Genomic DNA, 15173 nt, shown 5'->3' with positions numbered 1-15173 from the left:
TCTGGCGAAACGACCCAATCGTTGCCCTGAAATAGGCAGAAAGCTCGGGCGCCTGTGTGTGTTACTGGTGGGGGTGTGGCCCGGCCGGGGTTTAGCCAGACTGCGCGGCCGGACGCCGGCGCCATGGAGGAGTACGCTCGGGAGCCTTGGTACGGCGAGGGGCGCAGGCCTCGGGACTGTTGCTAGGGCGCCACGGCCAGCGGTGGGAGGCGGGCGGGGGAGGCACCGGCCACACAGCGCCACGTCCCAGACTCGGGAGACTCTTAGACGTTTGTTGTCTCCTTCTGCTCCCCTCCACTTGCTTCCTCCTACTCGGGCTCCGTTAAGAGGGGCCACAACTGTGTGCCTAAAGGAGAAGATGCGGTGCAAGGACGAACCACTCCACGTTTCCCTTGCCTTCGTACCTCCCAGTCTCTCTTTGTTAACGAAAAGACACGCTGGTCGAATCCATTCCAGCCGAGGGGGTGGTGCGGTGTTGAGCGGTGCTGGATCATCCCCACGGTCTGCGCTTGGTTTTTCCCAGTTGCGCGGGTTATAAAAAAAAAAAAAAAAAGAGAGGGCGTGGCTTGGTTGGACGTGCTCACTGTGGGAAAAGGGGGTGCGAGCCCGTTCTGCTTTAGTAACAGTGCTAGCTTAACACTTCTGTAGCGCTTATTTAAACTTGCCAACTCTTTGCTTGTTATCAATTCATTTAATAATTGGTAGTAGTAAAGCGGTTGATTCCTTGGTTGGCTGCGAAGGGGAGGGGCGGACAGGGCGAAGACTAATATTTTCCCCCCTTCGCACTATTTCTTGCTTAAATGAGGGGGAAAATAATCTATTATCTGAAATTCTGCTTCCCATTTGGATGACTTAAGTTTCTCCCAGTTGGAAAGAGTCCTCGTGACATGGCAAGAGGGAGGGCTGACATTAACCCCATCCTCCCCTTCCCGCTTGCAGCCCATGGCGAATTGTGGATGATTGCGGTGGTGCCTTCACTATGGGTGTTATCGGCGGTGGAGTCTTCCAGGCCATTAAGGGCTTCCGCAATGCCCCTGTCGTGAGTCCTGGCCTTCCCTGGGTGGTGCGGGGGTCCTGCCCTGTCCACATGGGATACTGTTCTGAAAACTGCTTGGAGCTGCCAGTCACATGCACTTATTCATTCTGGTGCCTGCTCACCTACTATATGCCAGGCCTGGCTCCAGGATCTGGAAGTTTGGAGGAACTGCAAACATGACCTCTGCCCCTCACCCCCCCCCCCACCCAACTGGAGCTCCTCTGTGGAAATGCTGTGATGTCAAAAGGGTCATCACCAAAACCTAAATGTGTGTGTGCAAAGCCAGTCAGATTTTACCTAGAGGCAGATTCGGGGTTGGAAGCCTGGATAGAGGGAAGTGACAGGAGTTTAATTGGCAGGAGGAGGACAGCCTTAAAGCTGAGAAAATACTTTTAATTTAACGTAATCGATTCCCTCTCTCTCTCTCTCTCTCTCTCTCTCTCTCTCTCTCTATCTCTGAGAACCCCCCTCCCCTTCCTGGGAGACCTCATCAAATGTCATGACTTTAAATGCCATGCATTTGTCAAGGTCTCTGCAATTTCTCTGTCTAGCCCTGTCCCTCCCCTCATCTCCTGGAGCTCTCTTTCCTGGATCTTTGTCCAGGTTTCTCCCTCTCATCCTCAAGGTCTCAGCATAAATGCCCCCCTCCTTAAAGAGGTCTTTCCTGACCCTTCAGCCACTGTTACAGCTCTTTATCCTATTTCCTCTAGGGTTCTTATTGCTGTCTGAAGCTATCTTATCTGTACCCTTATTTAGGATCTGTCTCCCCCACTATAATGTGAGCTCTGAGAGGGTAGGGGCCAGGTCTACCTTGTTTACTGCTGTATCCCTGCATACAGCATGGTGCCTGGCACATAGATGCTAAGTAATGAATGAATGAATGATTTCTCATCCCAGCTCTGAGAGCACCTATATTGGGGTGCTCCCCAGCCCCCTAGTTCTTGGCCACTTCCCCACATCTCTACCTCTGATACCCCTACAGGTTTCCTGCCCCCATCCCTCTCTTAAAAGCTAGAAACTTTGTCTGCCAGTGGCCTCAACCGGGCTCTGATTCCCTTCCTCCCCACTTTCCTCCAGGGAATTCGGCACCGAATGAGAGGCAGTGTCAACGCTGTGAGGATCCGAGCCCCTCAGATTGGAGGTGAGAGGTTTGGGGAGACAGATGTGATAACAGAGTTGAGGCGGTTGCTCCTTTGAGTCTAGACTGCAAGTTGGGGGTCCAGATTCTAGTCTCAACTCTGCCTGGGACTTCCTGGGGGAGTGACGTTTCCCAACAATTTCATATGGGTGAGTTCTGGAGTTTAAATCCAGACCCTGGCTCTTCCCTGATGTGTGACCTTGGGCTAGTGGCTTAACCTCTCTGAACCTCATCTGCAACATGGGGATGACAAAACAGTAAGTTTTGTAATTTATGTAACTTAGGTAGTACTTACTAAGTGCTGGTTGCTCTGTTAAGCACTTTGGTAGTATTAACTAATATAAATTTTCAGAAGTCAAGTAACATGCAGTGCGTAGATCAGGTCCTGGCACACAGTTAGACTTGAGTAAACATTTTAACTATTGTATTGTTAACTGGCTTTGCTATCCCCTTTCCTTCTCCCTGAAACCAAGGTCAGAATTCCAATTGTGTGTGGTAGTTACGAAGATCAAAGTTGCTCTGTTAAAAGCCATATAGAAGGGAGTTCCCTGGTGGCCTGGTGGTTAGGATTCCGGGCTTTCATTGCCGTCACCCGGGTTCAATCCCTGGTCAGAGAACTGAGAGGAATGAGTGCATGGCGGGGCCAAGAAAAAAGCCATATAGAAGCAGATAAATCTGCCCGTAAACACTTGTCAGCCCCCCACGAAGGTGAAGGGAGTGCGATGGCAATTACAGACAGAATGAAGGAGCTACCACGGAGACAGATGGGGGCTATCCCCTAGGAGTTTGCCATCTGCCCTTGCCTCTGGGTTTTTCTCCCCGTTCTTTGCCAGAGCGTTCAGGCCTTGGGAGTCCCTGGACCCTGAGCCGTATATTCTGGGGATTCCCCACAAACACTAATTAGGCCGTGATCCCCCAACAGGTAGCTTCGCAGTGTGGGGGGGCCTGTTCTCCACCATCGACTGCGGTCTGGTGCGGCTGCGGGGCAAGGAAGATCCCTGGAACTCCATCACCAGCGGAGCATTGACCGGGGCTGTGCTGGCTGCCCGCAGTGAGTGCCCCATCCCCAGGCCCCAGCCCCTTCCACCCTGTTCTGCCTGCTCTCACCTCTCTCCCCGTGCCTCCTCATTCCTCCAGGTGGCCCATTGGCCATGGTGGGCTCGGCAATGATGGGAGGCATTCTGTTGGCCCTCATCGAGGGTGTTGGCATCCTCCTCACTCGCTACACCGCCCAGCAGTTCCGCAATGGTGAGTTCCTGGTGAAGCTGGCCAGGGAGAGGTGGGAAATGCTCTGCCTTGCCTCCTCCGCTCATCTTTATCCAATTCTCCCCGCTCCAGCACCCCCATTCCTGGAGGACCCCAGCCAGCTGCCCCCTAAGGAGGGTACCCCGGCCCCAGGCTACCCCAGCTATCAGCAGTACCACTGAGGAAGTGACCGCCTGTCATCGCCACCGTGGGAGCTCCTCCTCGGTTCCCCCCGCGATGATCTACCTCGAAGGGAGGGCTGGCTCCCAGTTGGCCCTGGGACCCTCCAGAGAGGGCCTCTACTCTGTTCCCTTATCCCAGGTTGGAGGTGGGGCACCCCAGCTGCCCTGATGGATGGGTCCCTTCTCTCTCAGGCACCCCAGCCCCCACTCATATGTAACAAGCTCTCACCCCAATCCCTTTGCATGGCACCCTGATCAGTATTTAAAGCCAGTTTTGAAATGCCTATGTATGTACTCCTTGAGCCACCCATTGGAGCTGCTCACTAGGACAAGGGGTAGAGCCCTCTTCAGGGACTTGGGAGCCCTAGGATTTGGAGTCCCACAGAGAGTGGGCTCTAGTAAAGGTTTGTGGGATGAATGTGTAGGAGGGGGAATGAATCAAGATGTGAATAGTACATGAGTAAGGGGGCCAAGTGTTGACTCACAAGCAGACAGAAGAGGAACAGGCTTGGGAAAGAAATGAGGGAGCACAGGATTGCTGGGGTGGAGGGGGTGGTTCCACATGGGGCACCTCTGACCCCTCTCCCCCATGTCCCCATTGCAAAGACTGGGAAATCTGACCTCACAGTGAACTCTGTCTTTCTGGATACCAGTCACCCCGTTTGTGAAGATAATTCCCCCTCCATGTGGCCTCACCAGGGACCTGGGATGGAAGTAGGGGTCGGGGAGACCCAGCTTCCTTGAAGAAGGTACCCTTAATCTTCTCTTCTGCACTACAGAGAGATTTCTGCTCTGCGATGCTCAGTGTTGTCAGTATTTAAGGGTACCGGATGAGTTTTCGTTTTGGGGGTGGAGTGGGGGTTATGGGAAAGAGATTTTCTCGGATGGACATCGGCTCCAAACACTGTCTCCTGCATGCAAACACCTACATGTGTGGGGCAGACGCCTCCACTGGGGTGCAGATGGCCTCATGGGAGACACACCAACTGTCCCTTTTATGCAAGCCATTGCGAAGAGGTGGAAATGCCCTCTCTCTTATACAAACTCGCTCCCTGGGGGTGCAAATGCTGAGTTCTCAGGCCTCCCAAGGCCCCAACGAGGTCCTAGTGGTCCTCGGAGGTAGTAGAACTGCAGCACTGCTTGATGGACTCAGTGGCAGGCGCGGGTAGCAGGCCCCGTGCACACAGCTCTCTCAGTGCCCCAGCAGGGCCCTGGCCTCGAACTTGCCGATTCCATGGCCACGCCAGCAGCAGCAACACACCTGCCTGGGTAGGACCGGGATGCCAGTCAGACCCTGGGTATCCCAGGCTGCAACCCTTGTATTTCCAGGCCACTTCCTTTGGTCCCGCCCATTCGGTACACCTAGGCCGCACCCTTCCTCACCTCCAGGCCCCATCCCCGCTGTGTTTCCAGATCCCACCCTGCTCCTGTCAAACACAGGCCCGCTGGCTCTTCTGAGCCTTTTCCTTCCTTGAGCCCTCAGGTTCCGCCCGCCTCAGGCTGCTGTGATGTCCACAGACCCTTATGTCTCCAGGCCCCGCCCCCAGGTCCAACCCTCCCTATCTTTCAGCCGTGCCCTCTAAGCCTCCTGCAGGCCCTGTCTTTATATATCGACTTGGACTCTTCCGAGGCCCTGTCCCTACTGTGTCTCCCTGGCCCCTTCCAAATGGGTTCCGCCCCGACAGGCCCCCTAGATCTGCAGGTTTCTTGCCCTCAGCAGCCTCTACACCCTACCTCTTCCCGCCTTCAGACCCCGCCCTGTCCTGCTCCTTAAGGTCCCGCCCCTTGGGGAACCTCAAACGCCCGGGCGCCCCGCCCTCCTCCCGCCTTTGGGAGCCCGCTCATGGTCTCCCGGTCTGGAAAGCTGTTGGAGCCGTGGGGCCGTGGAACGGTTCATGGTGAAGTTCAGGGCCTTGTGCTCTGGCTCCTGGGGCTGCTGGCTGGGCCGGGCGGGACCAGTACTGGGTTTAGTAGCGGAGGACTGGGCTTCGGCTGAGAGTTGTAGAGCGGCATCGAGTGGTGGTGGGGCTTCGTGGGAGCCTAGCTGCCGCGGCGTCACCCGGCTCCTAGGTGGGGCTGGGGCGTCCGGTGTCGTGCAGGTCTCCGGAGTTGGGGGGAGTTGGGGCCAGGGCGAGTCCTCAGGCCCCACCCCCTGACCTGACCGCGGGCCTGCTGCTCTTCCCAAAAGAAGGGGATGCGGGGTCAGACCCCGGATGGTTTCTACCGGGGGTGGGGGGGATTGCAGAGACCCAGAAAAGGCAGGAGACGGAGAAGGCAAGAGTGAGACAAACAGATGGCGAGAGAAATAGGAATAGAGGGACATAGAGACACTAATGGACACGTAGAAAGACAGAGATAGAGGCTGAGAGACATACAAGAAATAAAGGAAAAGAGACAGAGACGAGGAGAAAGGGCAGAGACAGTAAGAGGAGCAAGAAGAAACTGTTTGAGGGTCAGTAATGCAGGTGGGAAGACCCTCAGCGTCAAGTGGAGGCCAAGGTGGGAGAGAAGGCGAGGTGGCGGTGCAGAGTTCTGAGCTGGTTTGAGGGGCTGAACCGACAAGGGTTGTCAGGCCAGGCCTCCTCAGGCTGCCTGCCCACTTACCCTCTAGCTCAGGGGCCTCAGAGAGTCAGAGACATGCCCAAACTGCATTCTCTCTCTCTCTCTCTCTCTCTCTCTTTTCCAACTTAATCGCATCTGTTTCTAATAAGGATTTCAGTGGCTCTCCCTCAGTTTCTTCCTTCCTGTCTCCCTCCCCGCCTGAGCCCCAACTCTGCCTCTATGTCTTGATCTGTCTCTCAGCTCTTCCTCCTCATTTCTCTGCTTTGATTTCTCTGGCTGGTGGCTCTCACCCTCCCTGAGTCCTGGGGTTTGCCATCCACCTGTCTGCATGCGGTGGGGAAGGGAAGATATTTGGTGGATGAGGAGGGGTAGAGAGGTGGACAGAATCAGAGAAGAGCAACAGGTTCCAGCCCTGACAGTGGAGTGGGGAAATCCCTTTGTCCACTTCCTCAGGCAGAGACCCTGAGAGGCTGGGGAGAGAGACAAGGGGAAATCAAAGACAGACAGACAGACAGAAAAGATAGGGAGAGAGACAGATAGCCAGTTTACAGAGACATCAAAGGAGAAATGGAGATGCAGAGAAAGAGATACCAAGAGAAAAAGCAGTACACATAAAAAAAAAGACAGGGAAAAGGGGGAATGAAAGTGAGGAGATAGAGACAGATATTGGGAGAGACAGAGATAGCAAAGAAAAAAAGAGAAACTGAGGGGCAGAGAAAGAAAAAGAGAAGTGGGAGAGAGAGAGAAAGTAAGACAGAAGAGTTGGGTGCATACCTTACTCTAAGTCTGGGAGTTGCCGGTCTGAGTGTTCTCATTTCCTCTGTTCTCTTAGTGGCAGTTGGAGAACGGGACCTGGCTGGGCAGGACAGCCTTGATAGCTCCACCCCTACCATCCCAGGTCCTCCAGGGGGGTGGGAGGGCTGCCTTCCCCAGGGATACACCTTTAGAGATCTACGCTCTGATGTTGGGACCTGGCAACCATCTCAAGGAGCTCATTTAGGGCCAACCTCTGGAACTGACCGATCGGGGCCATCTCCAGGGGATCTGCAGTGTCATCAGATTACCTGCAAGCCTGTAGAAGAGGAAGGATATGCCAGTGATCACTTCGGAGGTGACAGAGGAACCTTCCTTTCCTTACGCTCATTATACATATGAGGAAACTGAAAGCACGAAAAGGTAAAGCAGCTTGCCCATGGTTATACTGCCTGAAAGTGGCAAAGCTGGGATTTATAGTCTTATTTACGGTGTATAGAGTTTCAGAGGTCACTTGCAACATAATTTCTGGGACAACACATTATCCATCCTAATTATGGGTGTTACTTGAAGGTCTTCATGGATGGTGTGAACTATTTTTTTTAATAAATTTATTTATTTTTATTTATTTATTTTTGGCTGTGTTGGGTCTTTGTTGCTGTGTGCAGGCTTTCTCTATTTGCGGCGAGCGGGGTCTACTTTTTGTTGCAGTGCGTGGGCTTCTCATTGCGGTGGCTTCTCTTGTTGCGGAGCACGGGCTCTAGGTGCACAGGCTTCAGTAGTTGTGGCACACAGGCTTCGGTAGTTGTGGCTCGCAGGCTGTGGAGTGCAGGCTCAGCAGTTGTGGTGCACGGGCTTAGTTGCTCCTCGACATGTGAGATCTTCCCGGACCAGGGCTCGAACCCGTGTCCCCTGCATTGGAAGGCGAATTCTTAACCATTGCACCACCAAGGAAGTCCTCTAGAGTGGGTTTCTTGAGTGGAGTTAAACAGTAGCAGCAAAACAGGCTAGAGTGTGTCTGAAGAGAACAAACTGCCCCAACTGTTAGCTCCCATTCCTGATGGGCTGGGTCTTGCTGATAGGGTTGTAATGACTTCAGCAGAAGCATTACAATCTGAGGCCAACAGCCAATTTTTACAAGATCAAGGTCTGGGATTATTTTTTTAAGGGAAATGTGAGAGGACCTATAGAAAGAAAGCTACCTTCTGAGGTATTTAAAAGAAGAGCTATTACATTTTTGCCAGTTTCAGGTAGGCGTGTGAGTCTGCATGAGAGAGAGAGAGAGAGATCCAGCAATCAAATTCATAGTAGCTGTAGTCTGAGAAAACACACAAGCTAGTTTCGTTTTTTCCGTAAGTGACAGAGGGAATCCATAGCAGGTCAAAAGTAACAGGGTGAGAGATATTTTACTTGGTTACTAGAAGGTGTCAAGGTACAGTAATAGTCAAGATTAATAGTGAAGTAAAAAGAAAAAAAAGGTGCTGAAGAATCAGAAAATTAATCTTGTTCTGTCACCTTGAGCAGAAGCCGTCCAAGTCTGCAGTCATCAGCTTCTGGAGAATTCCTAAGAATCCTCAGTTTGAAGCCTATTAATAAGGTCTTTTCCACTGAGGCTCAAGGGCAGTTTTCCCTTTGATCATGCAGACTTTTTTGGAAATGCAGCTTGAACCTATTATGTAACCATCTGGAGGCATCACACGAGTCTCTAGTAGTATGAAGTCACATTGGCCTGTAAGAGAGTAGAATCTAGGATTTGAGGTTCAATTACAAAACACTTAGGGTAGTCTGTTATTAACTCAGAAGTAGCTAACTATAGGTGGTCCCCAGAGGGGTTAGAGCTTATTGCCATCAAGGCTAATGGCAATACTTTAGTCCCTGGAAGTTTGAGGGTTAGGGTTAGAAGTTTGTTGATTTTACTTTCCAAATTCCATTAGGTCTCTCTACTTTTTCTGAAGATTATAGGTGATAATGGCTGTAGAGTTTCTGAGGAAGTTAAAACTTTACAGAGTTTTTAAATAACAGAGTTCTTTAAATAAGTGCAATGCCTGTCCCTGCTACTGGAGAGGTAAGTTGAGTCGGGAATACGAAGGCAAGCAGTTTCCCTACCTTTACGGTGATAACTCTCTGGCCAGTAGGAAAAACTCAGTTCACCTGGAAAATAAACCACAGCCAGAACTTGCTCATAGCCCTTTGGAGGTGTTCAAAAGGGCCTCGAGCTATTGGTTTCTATCCACACCCTACCTTTTCAGTCTTTGTCATGATTGTTATGAGGTGTGACATGCAAGGGAACCGTCTCAACAAGACCCTTAAAGTTACCCCATCAATGTTGGTTCAGTGTCAAGGCCAATTTATCACTGCTATTGTGGCTATTATCATGAAGCATTTTTGTTAACCTCCACTCTTCTTATGATGATCTCAAGTGTCAATTGGAGAAAAAACACACAACATAAGAGCTGTGAGTTGAGTTTTATTCAGTGTTTCCGAGAACTGGGAACTGTTTCAAAGAGGTAGGGGAGGAACTAGTAAATGTATAATTTTTTTGGCTGGGAAATACATGTAGTCAAGTATGCATCTTGGTAAAAGATTACTGCTAATCTCACACACACACACACACACACACACACACACACCATATCTCAGTTAAGGATTTTAGTGCTTATCTATATATGGGAAGATGCAAGAATCTGGGGTCATTGAAATTCTTCTTTAGATATGCATCTTAACTATCTAGGGGCCCATATATCCAAAACATAGAATGTTTTCCCCTGAATTCCTTTCAGGGTATACTTGTAGGTGAGTGATTGCAACGGCTAATGACTTGATCCCTGTAGAATTGGAATGGTAGGCAACATTCTTTGTTTACACAAGTAATGGAAAGCTATATAGAAATTCCTTCATTTGTTGTCCGTTTTGATAAGGGTTTTGTAGTGGCTTCAGATGAATATGAGATTATCACTGTAAAAGGCTAGTTACATTTCCCTATGAAAGGAGAAGGGAAGAATTTTGGCTGCAGGAAAATTCGATTTGACATAAACATACTCAAAAGAGAGTTATTACAGCTGATTTAAACAATAATTCAGGCCCTTGACAGTTTTATCAAGGCATAGCACTTCTTAATCCCCAAATACAGAAATGAAGAGGAGGGTGTCTCCTATGTTAAACAAAATGATCTCTCTCCTTGAGACAGATAAAACAAGCAAGCTCGGGACTCCTCTGGTGGTCCAGCGGTTAAGACTCCGCGCTCCCAATGCAGGGGGCCGGGGTTCCATCCCTGGTCAGGGAACTAGATCCCACATGCCGCAACTAAAGATCCTGCAGGCCTCAACAAAGATCCTGAGTACCGCAACTAAGACCTGGTGCAGCCAAATAAATAAATAAATATTAAAAAAATAATAAAACAAGCAAGCTCTTCATGTGGTTTTTCTGCCCTTTTTGTTCTAAGGAATCTCTCAAATGGACAATCTTGTTCATGGCAAAAGTTTCTTAAAGTGGTTATTTCAATTCCAAAATTTCCCTGGTGAAAATTGCCACTTAGAGAGGTAATGTGTTGACATTACAGTGAGAAAACATGAAGGAAGCAAGTGCTTGGCCTGCAAGGGGCACAGTTTTAGACTGAGAAGTTCTCCCGAGGACTGCAGTGTTCCAGAAGGGTGGTGCTTGTGTGACTTGGTGTCTCCAGATTTTGGCCAAAGGCCAATCATCACTGATACTGGGCCAGGAATAAAAACCCTCCTGATTCTGGGCAGATGAAACTAAACAAAGCAATTTTCAGGGACACAAAGACAAGACTGAGGAAAGTTCACGTAAGGTTTTCTTTTTCCAATTTTTTTTTTTTTTTAGTGGTGAAGTATACATAACGTTAAATTTACCTCAACCATTTTTTTTTTTTTTTTTTTTTATAAATATGTGTCTGGTGCTTTTATGGTGTGGTTTTTTTTTCTTATTTATTTATTTGTCTTCGTTTCTGTGCGAGGGCTTTCTCTAGTTGCGGCAAGCGGGGGCCACTCTTCATCGCGGTGCGCAGGCCTCTCACTATCGCGGCCTCTCTTGTTGCAGAACACAGGCTCCAGACGCGCAGGCTCAGCAATTGTGGCTCACGGGCCCAGTTGCTCCGCGGCATGTGGGATCTTCCCAGACCAGGGCTCGAACCCCACTCCCCTGCATTAGCAGACAGGCTCTCAGCCACTGCGCCGCCAGGGAAGCCCTGGAATTGTTTTCTTTTATTTATTTATTTATTTATTTATTTATTTATTTATTTATTTATTTATGGCTGTGTTGGGTCTTCGTTTCTGTGCGAGGGCTTTCTCCAGTTGCGGCAAGCGGGGTCCACTCTTCATCGCGGTGCGCGGGCCTCTCACTATCGCGGCCTCTCTTGTTGCGGAGTACAGGCTCCAGATGCGCAGGCTCAGTAGTTGTGGCTCACGGGCTTCGTCGCTCCGTGGCATGTGGGATCTTCCCAGACCAGGGCTCGAACCCGTGTCCCCTGCATTGGCAGGCAGATTCTCAACCACTGCGCCACCAGGGAAGCCCCTGGAATTGTTTTCTTAATTTCATTTTTGGATTGTTCATTGCCAGTGTATGGAAATACAATTGAATTTTGTAATATTGACCTTGTATCCTGAAACCTTACTGGTCTCATTTATTAGGTCTAATGGTTTTCTTGTGGATTCTTTAAGATTATCCATGTACAAGATCATGTCATTTGCAAACAGAAATGATTTCACTTCCGCCTTTCCAATATGAATGCCTTTTATCTCCCTTTCTTGCCTAATTGCCCTGGCTAGCACCTTCAGCACAATGTTAAATAGAAGTGGTAGAGCGAACATCTTTGTCTTAATCCTGATCCTTGGGGGAAAAGCTTTCAGTCTTTCACCATTAAGTATGACGTTAGGTTCTTTGGAGCATTCTCTGCTGGGTCTTGGGGTGTGTGGATGGATTGGCTGTCTGATGGGATTGGTAACCCCTTTTCCATCCAGAATGAGTGGCTCCAACCACCTTCAGGAAAGGGGTTCTAGTTATCTTTCCTTTTCTTCTTTCTTTTTTAAAGAAACTATTTAATTTTTAAAATATTTTTGGTTGATTTTTGCACCATGAAGTTTCAGCTTCTCAACCTTTTCCCCTGCCCAGGGCTGCGGACCCAGACTGGCCTGGCAAGGATGTGCGCTCCGCAACAAAAGAAGCCATTGCAATAAGAAGCCTGTGCACCACAACGAAGAGTAGCCCCCGCTCGCCACAACTAGAGAAAGCCCACGCCCAGCAATGAAAACCCAACGCAGCCAAAATATATAAATAAATAAATTTATTAAAAAAAAATTTTTTTTACTTGTAGTAAAATACATATAACATAAATCTACTCCTTTATTTTTAAAGGATATCTTTTCTGGATGTAGAATTTGTGGTTGACAGTCATTCCAGGGATTGGACCCGGGGCCTTGGCAGTGAAAGCACAGAGTCCTAACCACTGGATCACCAGGGAATTCCCTCTTTAAGCACTTTGAATATGTCACCTCCCTGCCTCCTGGTCTCTGGGGTTTCTGTTGAGAAGTCAGATGTTAATCTTCTTGTGATACCCTTGTACATGATGAGTCATTTTTCTCATGTTGCTTTCAAGATGTTCTCTGTCCTTAGCTTTCAACAATTTGACTACTATGCATATAGATATGGATCTCCTTTAGTTTATCCTACTTGGTTTTTGTTGAGCTCTTAGATGTATAGATTCCTGTTTTTCACCAAATTGGGAAGTTTCTTGTCATTGTTTCTGATTTTTTTCTTTCGGTTCATGCTTTTGCAATTCTTTCAGAGATGGTTTGTACATAATAATCAAAATTGTAGCTATCCTAAAAGATCCTTATTTTGCCCTCATACTTGAATACTAGGTTGACTGAGTAAAGAGTTTTAGCTTAAAAATTGCCTCTCATAGCTTTTAAGATATTGCACCATTTTGTTAGAGTACTGTGCTGACCGAGAAAGCTCCGATACTCCTGTAATATTTTATGTGGTCTATTTCACATCTTTTGAAGCTTCTTCTTTACCTTTGGAGTTCTAAATTTCCCCAGGATCAATCAATCAATTAATTAATCAAATACAACATGCATACTTTATGTTGGACATAGTGACAGGGGGATGCAGCCATGAACATTACAGATGGCATCCCCGCTATTTATTTATTTATTTATTTATTTATTTATTTATTTATTTATTTATTTATTTATCTGTAGCTGAGCTGCATGGCTTTTGGGATCTTATTTCCCTAACCAGGGGTTGAACCCGGGCCACAGCAGTGAGAGTGCCGAATCCTAACCACTGGACGGCCAAGGAATTTCCTCTGCTCTTATTTATAGAACTTTCATTCTAATGGGGGAAGGAGGTAGACAACCCACAAATACATGAATACAGGTTGCAATAAATGCAATAAAGGGAATGAACAGGGTGTAATGTTAGAGAGTAATGTCTGGAGGACAAGGCTGATATTTATGCAAGGTGCTCAAGGGAGCAGCTGATTCTAAATAAGTATAGCATTTGCAAATGCACTGAGGAAAAGAGGATGCATGTTGAATTTTCAACATCAATATTTCATAGCCCTTAACTTCCCTTTTCCATTGTCTATCTCTTGGTCTTTTTGGATCCTCATACTTCAAAGACTTTTTCAAAATTATTTTTCGAATTACTAATTCTGTTTTCAGTTATGGCCATTCTATTTATTCAGCCCTGTGTCTGCTGATTGCTCTTTTCATAGCAGCCTCTTTTTTTCTTTTTAAAGACTATACTTTTGGGAATTCCCTGGTGGTCCAGTGGTTGGGACTTGGCTCTTTCACTGCCAGGGCCCAGGTTCAAACCCTGGTCGGGAAATTAAAATCCCGCAAGCCCTGTGGTGCAGCAAAGAAAAAAAAAGACTATACTTTTTAATTTTTTTAAATATTTATTTATTTATTCGGCTGTGCCAGGTCTTAGTTGTGGCACGGATCTTGGTTGCTGTGTGCGGGATCTTCCTTGCAGCATGCAGACTCTTAGTTGCGGCGTGTGGATCTAGTTCCCTGACCAGAGATTGAACCTAGGCCCCCTACACTGGGAGCGCAGAGTCTTAGCCACTGGACCACCAGGGATGTCCCAAGACTATACTTTTTTTTTTGGCTGCGTTGGGTCTTCGTTGCTGCGTGTGGGCTTTTCTGTAGTTGCGGCGAGCGGGGGCTACTCTTTGTTACAGTGCGCAGGCTTCTCATTGCAGTGGCTTCTCTTGTTGCGGAGCACGGGCTCTAGGCACGCGGGCTTCAGTAGTTGTGGTACGCAGGCTCAGTAGTTGTGGCTTGCGGGCTGTAGAGCGCAGGCTCAGCTGTGGTGCAAGGGCTTAGTTGCTCCGCAGGATGTGGGATCTTCCTGGACCAGGGCTCGAACCCGTGTCCCCTGCATTGGCAGGAGGATTCTTAACCACTCTGCCACCAGAGAAGTCCAAGACTATACTTTTTTAGAGCAGCTTTAGGTTCGCAGAAAAATTGAGAGAAAGATACGAAGATTTTCCAACGCCCCTTGCCCCCACACATGGCCCATTCTTATTTTGCGAGTGTAGTATCATCAGTATTTAAGAAGTTTCCATACTCCTTTGATTACTTTTGTTTCCTCTCATTTTTTTCCTGTTCCATTTGTTCTTAGTCCTTACGTTTTTGTCTTATTGGTTATTCTTAAATTAGTTAACTCAATGCTTTATACATACTTATTGAACTCTTACTATATTCCAGGTGTGGGGATGCAATGGTGAAGAGATTGAAGACCTGTCCCCGTGAAACTTACACTGTAGTTGGGGAGACAGTATATAAGCATTATAGAGGTAATATGATGAAGGGAAGTTTTAAGTGGTACAGTGTAAAATAAAGCAGACTCTAGAGACAGGAAACTTGAGGTAGAAATATCAAGGAAGGCCTCTCTGAAGGGGCGATATCTAAACAGACCAGGATGAAATGAGGGAACAAGGCACATGCAAAGAGAACAGCAAATAGCAAAGAGCCTGAAGTTGTGAGCACACTCAGCATGTATGAAGAGCAGAAAGGAGACCAGTGCAGGTGCAGAGAGAGTGAGGGGGACAGTGGTAGGATGGGAGGTCAGAGAGGTAACAAGGACTAGATCTCACAGAGCCTCGTGGACCATAGGCTTTATGTGGGACCATGGACTTTTGCTTTTATTCTGATGGGAGCCAGGAGGGAATTCTGAGTACATAAGAGAAATTACTTGAGTTAGAGTAGGATACCTCTGGCTGCTATGAGGA

At 48.2% G+C, this 15173-nt stretch overlaps 1 protein-coding gene and 1 long non-coding RNA gene across 2 annotated transcripts; both read left to right on the top strand.

Moving 5' to 3' along the window:
* Positions 1 to 46: 46 nt before the first annotated feature.
* On the top strand, positions 47 to 3887 carry TIMM17B (translocase of inner mitochondrial membrane 17B). The gene is made up of 6 exons (XM_036840865.1): positions 47 to 149; positions 940 to 1039; positions 2114 to 2177; positions 3097 to 3225; positions 3312 to 3422; positions 3513 to 3887. Exons 1-6 carry the CDS (start codon positions 124 to 126, stop codon positions 3599 to 3601), a joined length of 519 nt encoding a protein of 172 aa, XP_036696760.1. The 5' UTR covers positions 47 to 123; the 3' UTR covers positions 3602 to 3887.
* Positions 3888 to 5163: 1276 nt separating this feature from the next.
* On the top strand, positions 5164 to 12178 carry LOC118888752. The gene is made up of 3 exons (XR_005018360.1): positions 5164 to 5499; positions 7203 to 7339; positions 12044 to 12178. It is a non-coding gene; the product is annotated as an uncharacterized LOC118888752 (long non-coding RNA).
* The last annotated feature ends 2995 nt before the right edge of the window (positions 12179 to 15173 follow it).

The sequence above is a fragment of the Balaenoptera musculus genome, chromosome X (assembly GCF_009873245.2).
Source record: "Balaenoptera musculus isolate JJ_BM4_2016_0621 chromosome X, mBalMus1.pri.v3, whole genome shotgun sequence".
Lineage (NCBI taxonomy): Eukaryota > Metazoa > Chordata > Mammalia > Artiodactyla > Balaenopteridae > Balaenoptera > Balaenoptera musculus.
Note: the sequence above shows the minus strand (reverse complement) of the source record. Positions and strands in the feature narration are given on the sequence as shown.

Coding starts and splice junctions, on each gene's coding strand:
- TIMM17B (XM_036840865.1), top strand. CDS start 124: ATGGAGGAGTACGCTCGGGAGCCTTG. Junction 2,178..3,096: donor CCGAGCCCCTCAGATTGGAG/GTGAGAGGTTTG, acceptor ATCCCCCAACAG/GTAGCTTCGCAGTGTGGGGG. Junction 3,423..3,512: donor CGCCCAGCAGTTCCGCAATG/GTGAGTTCCTGG, acceptor TCCCCGCTCCAG/CACCCCCATTCCTGGAGGAC.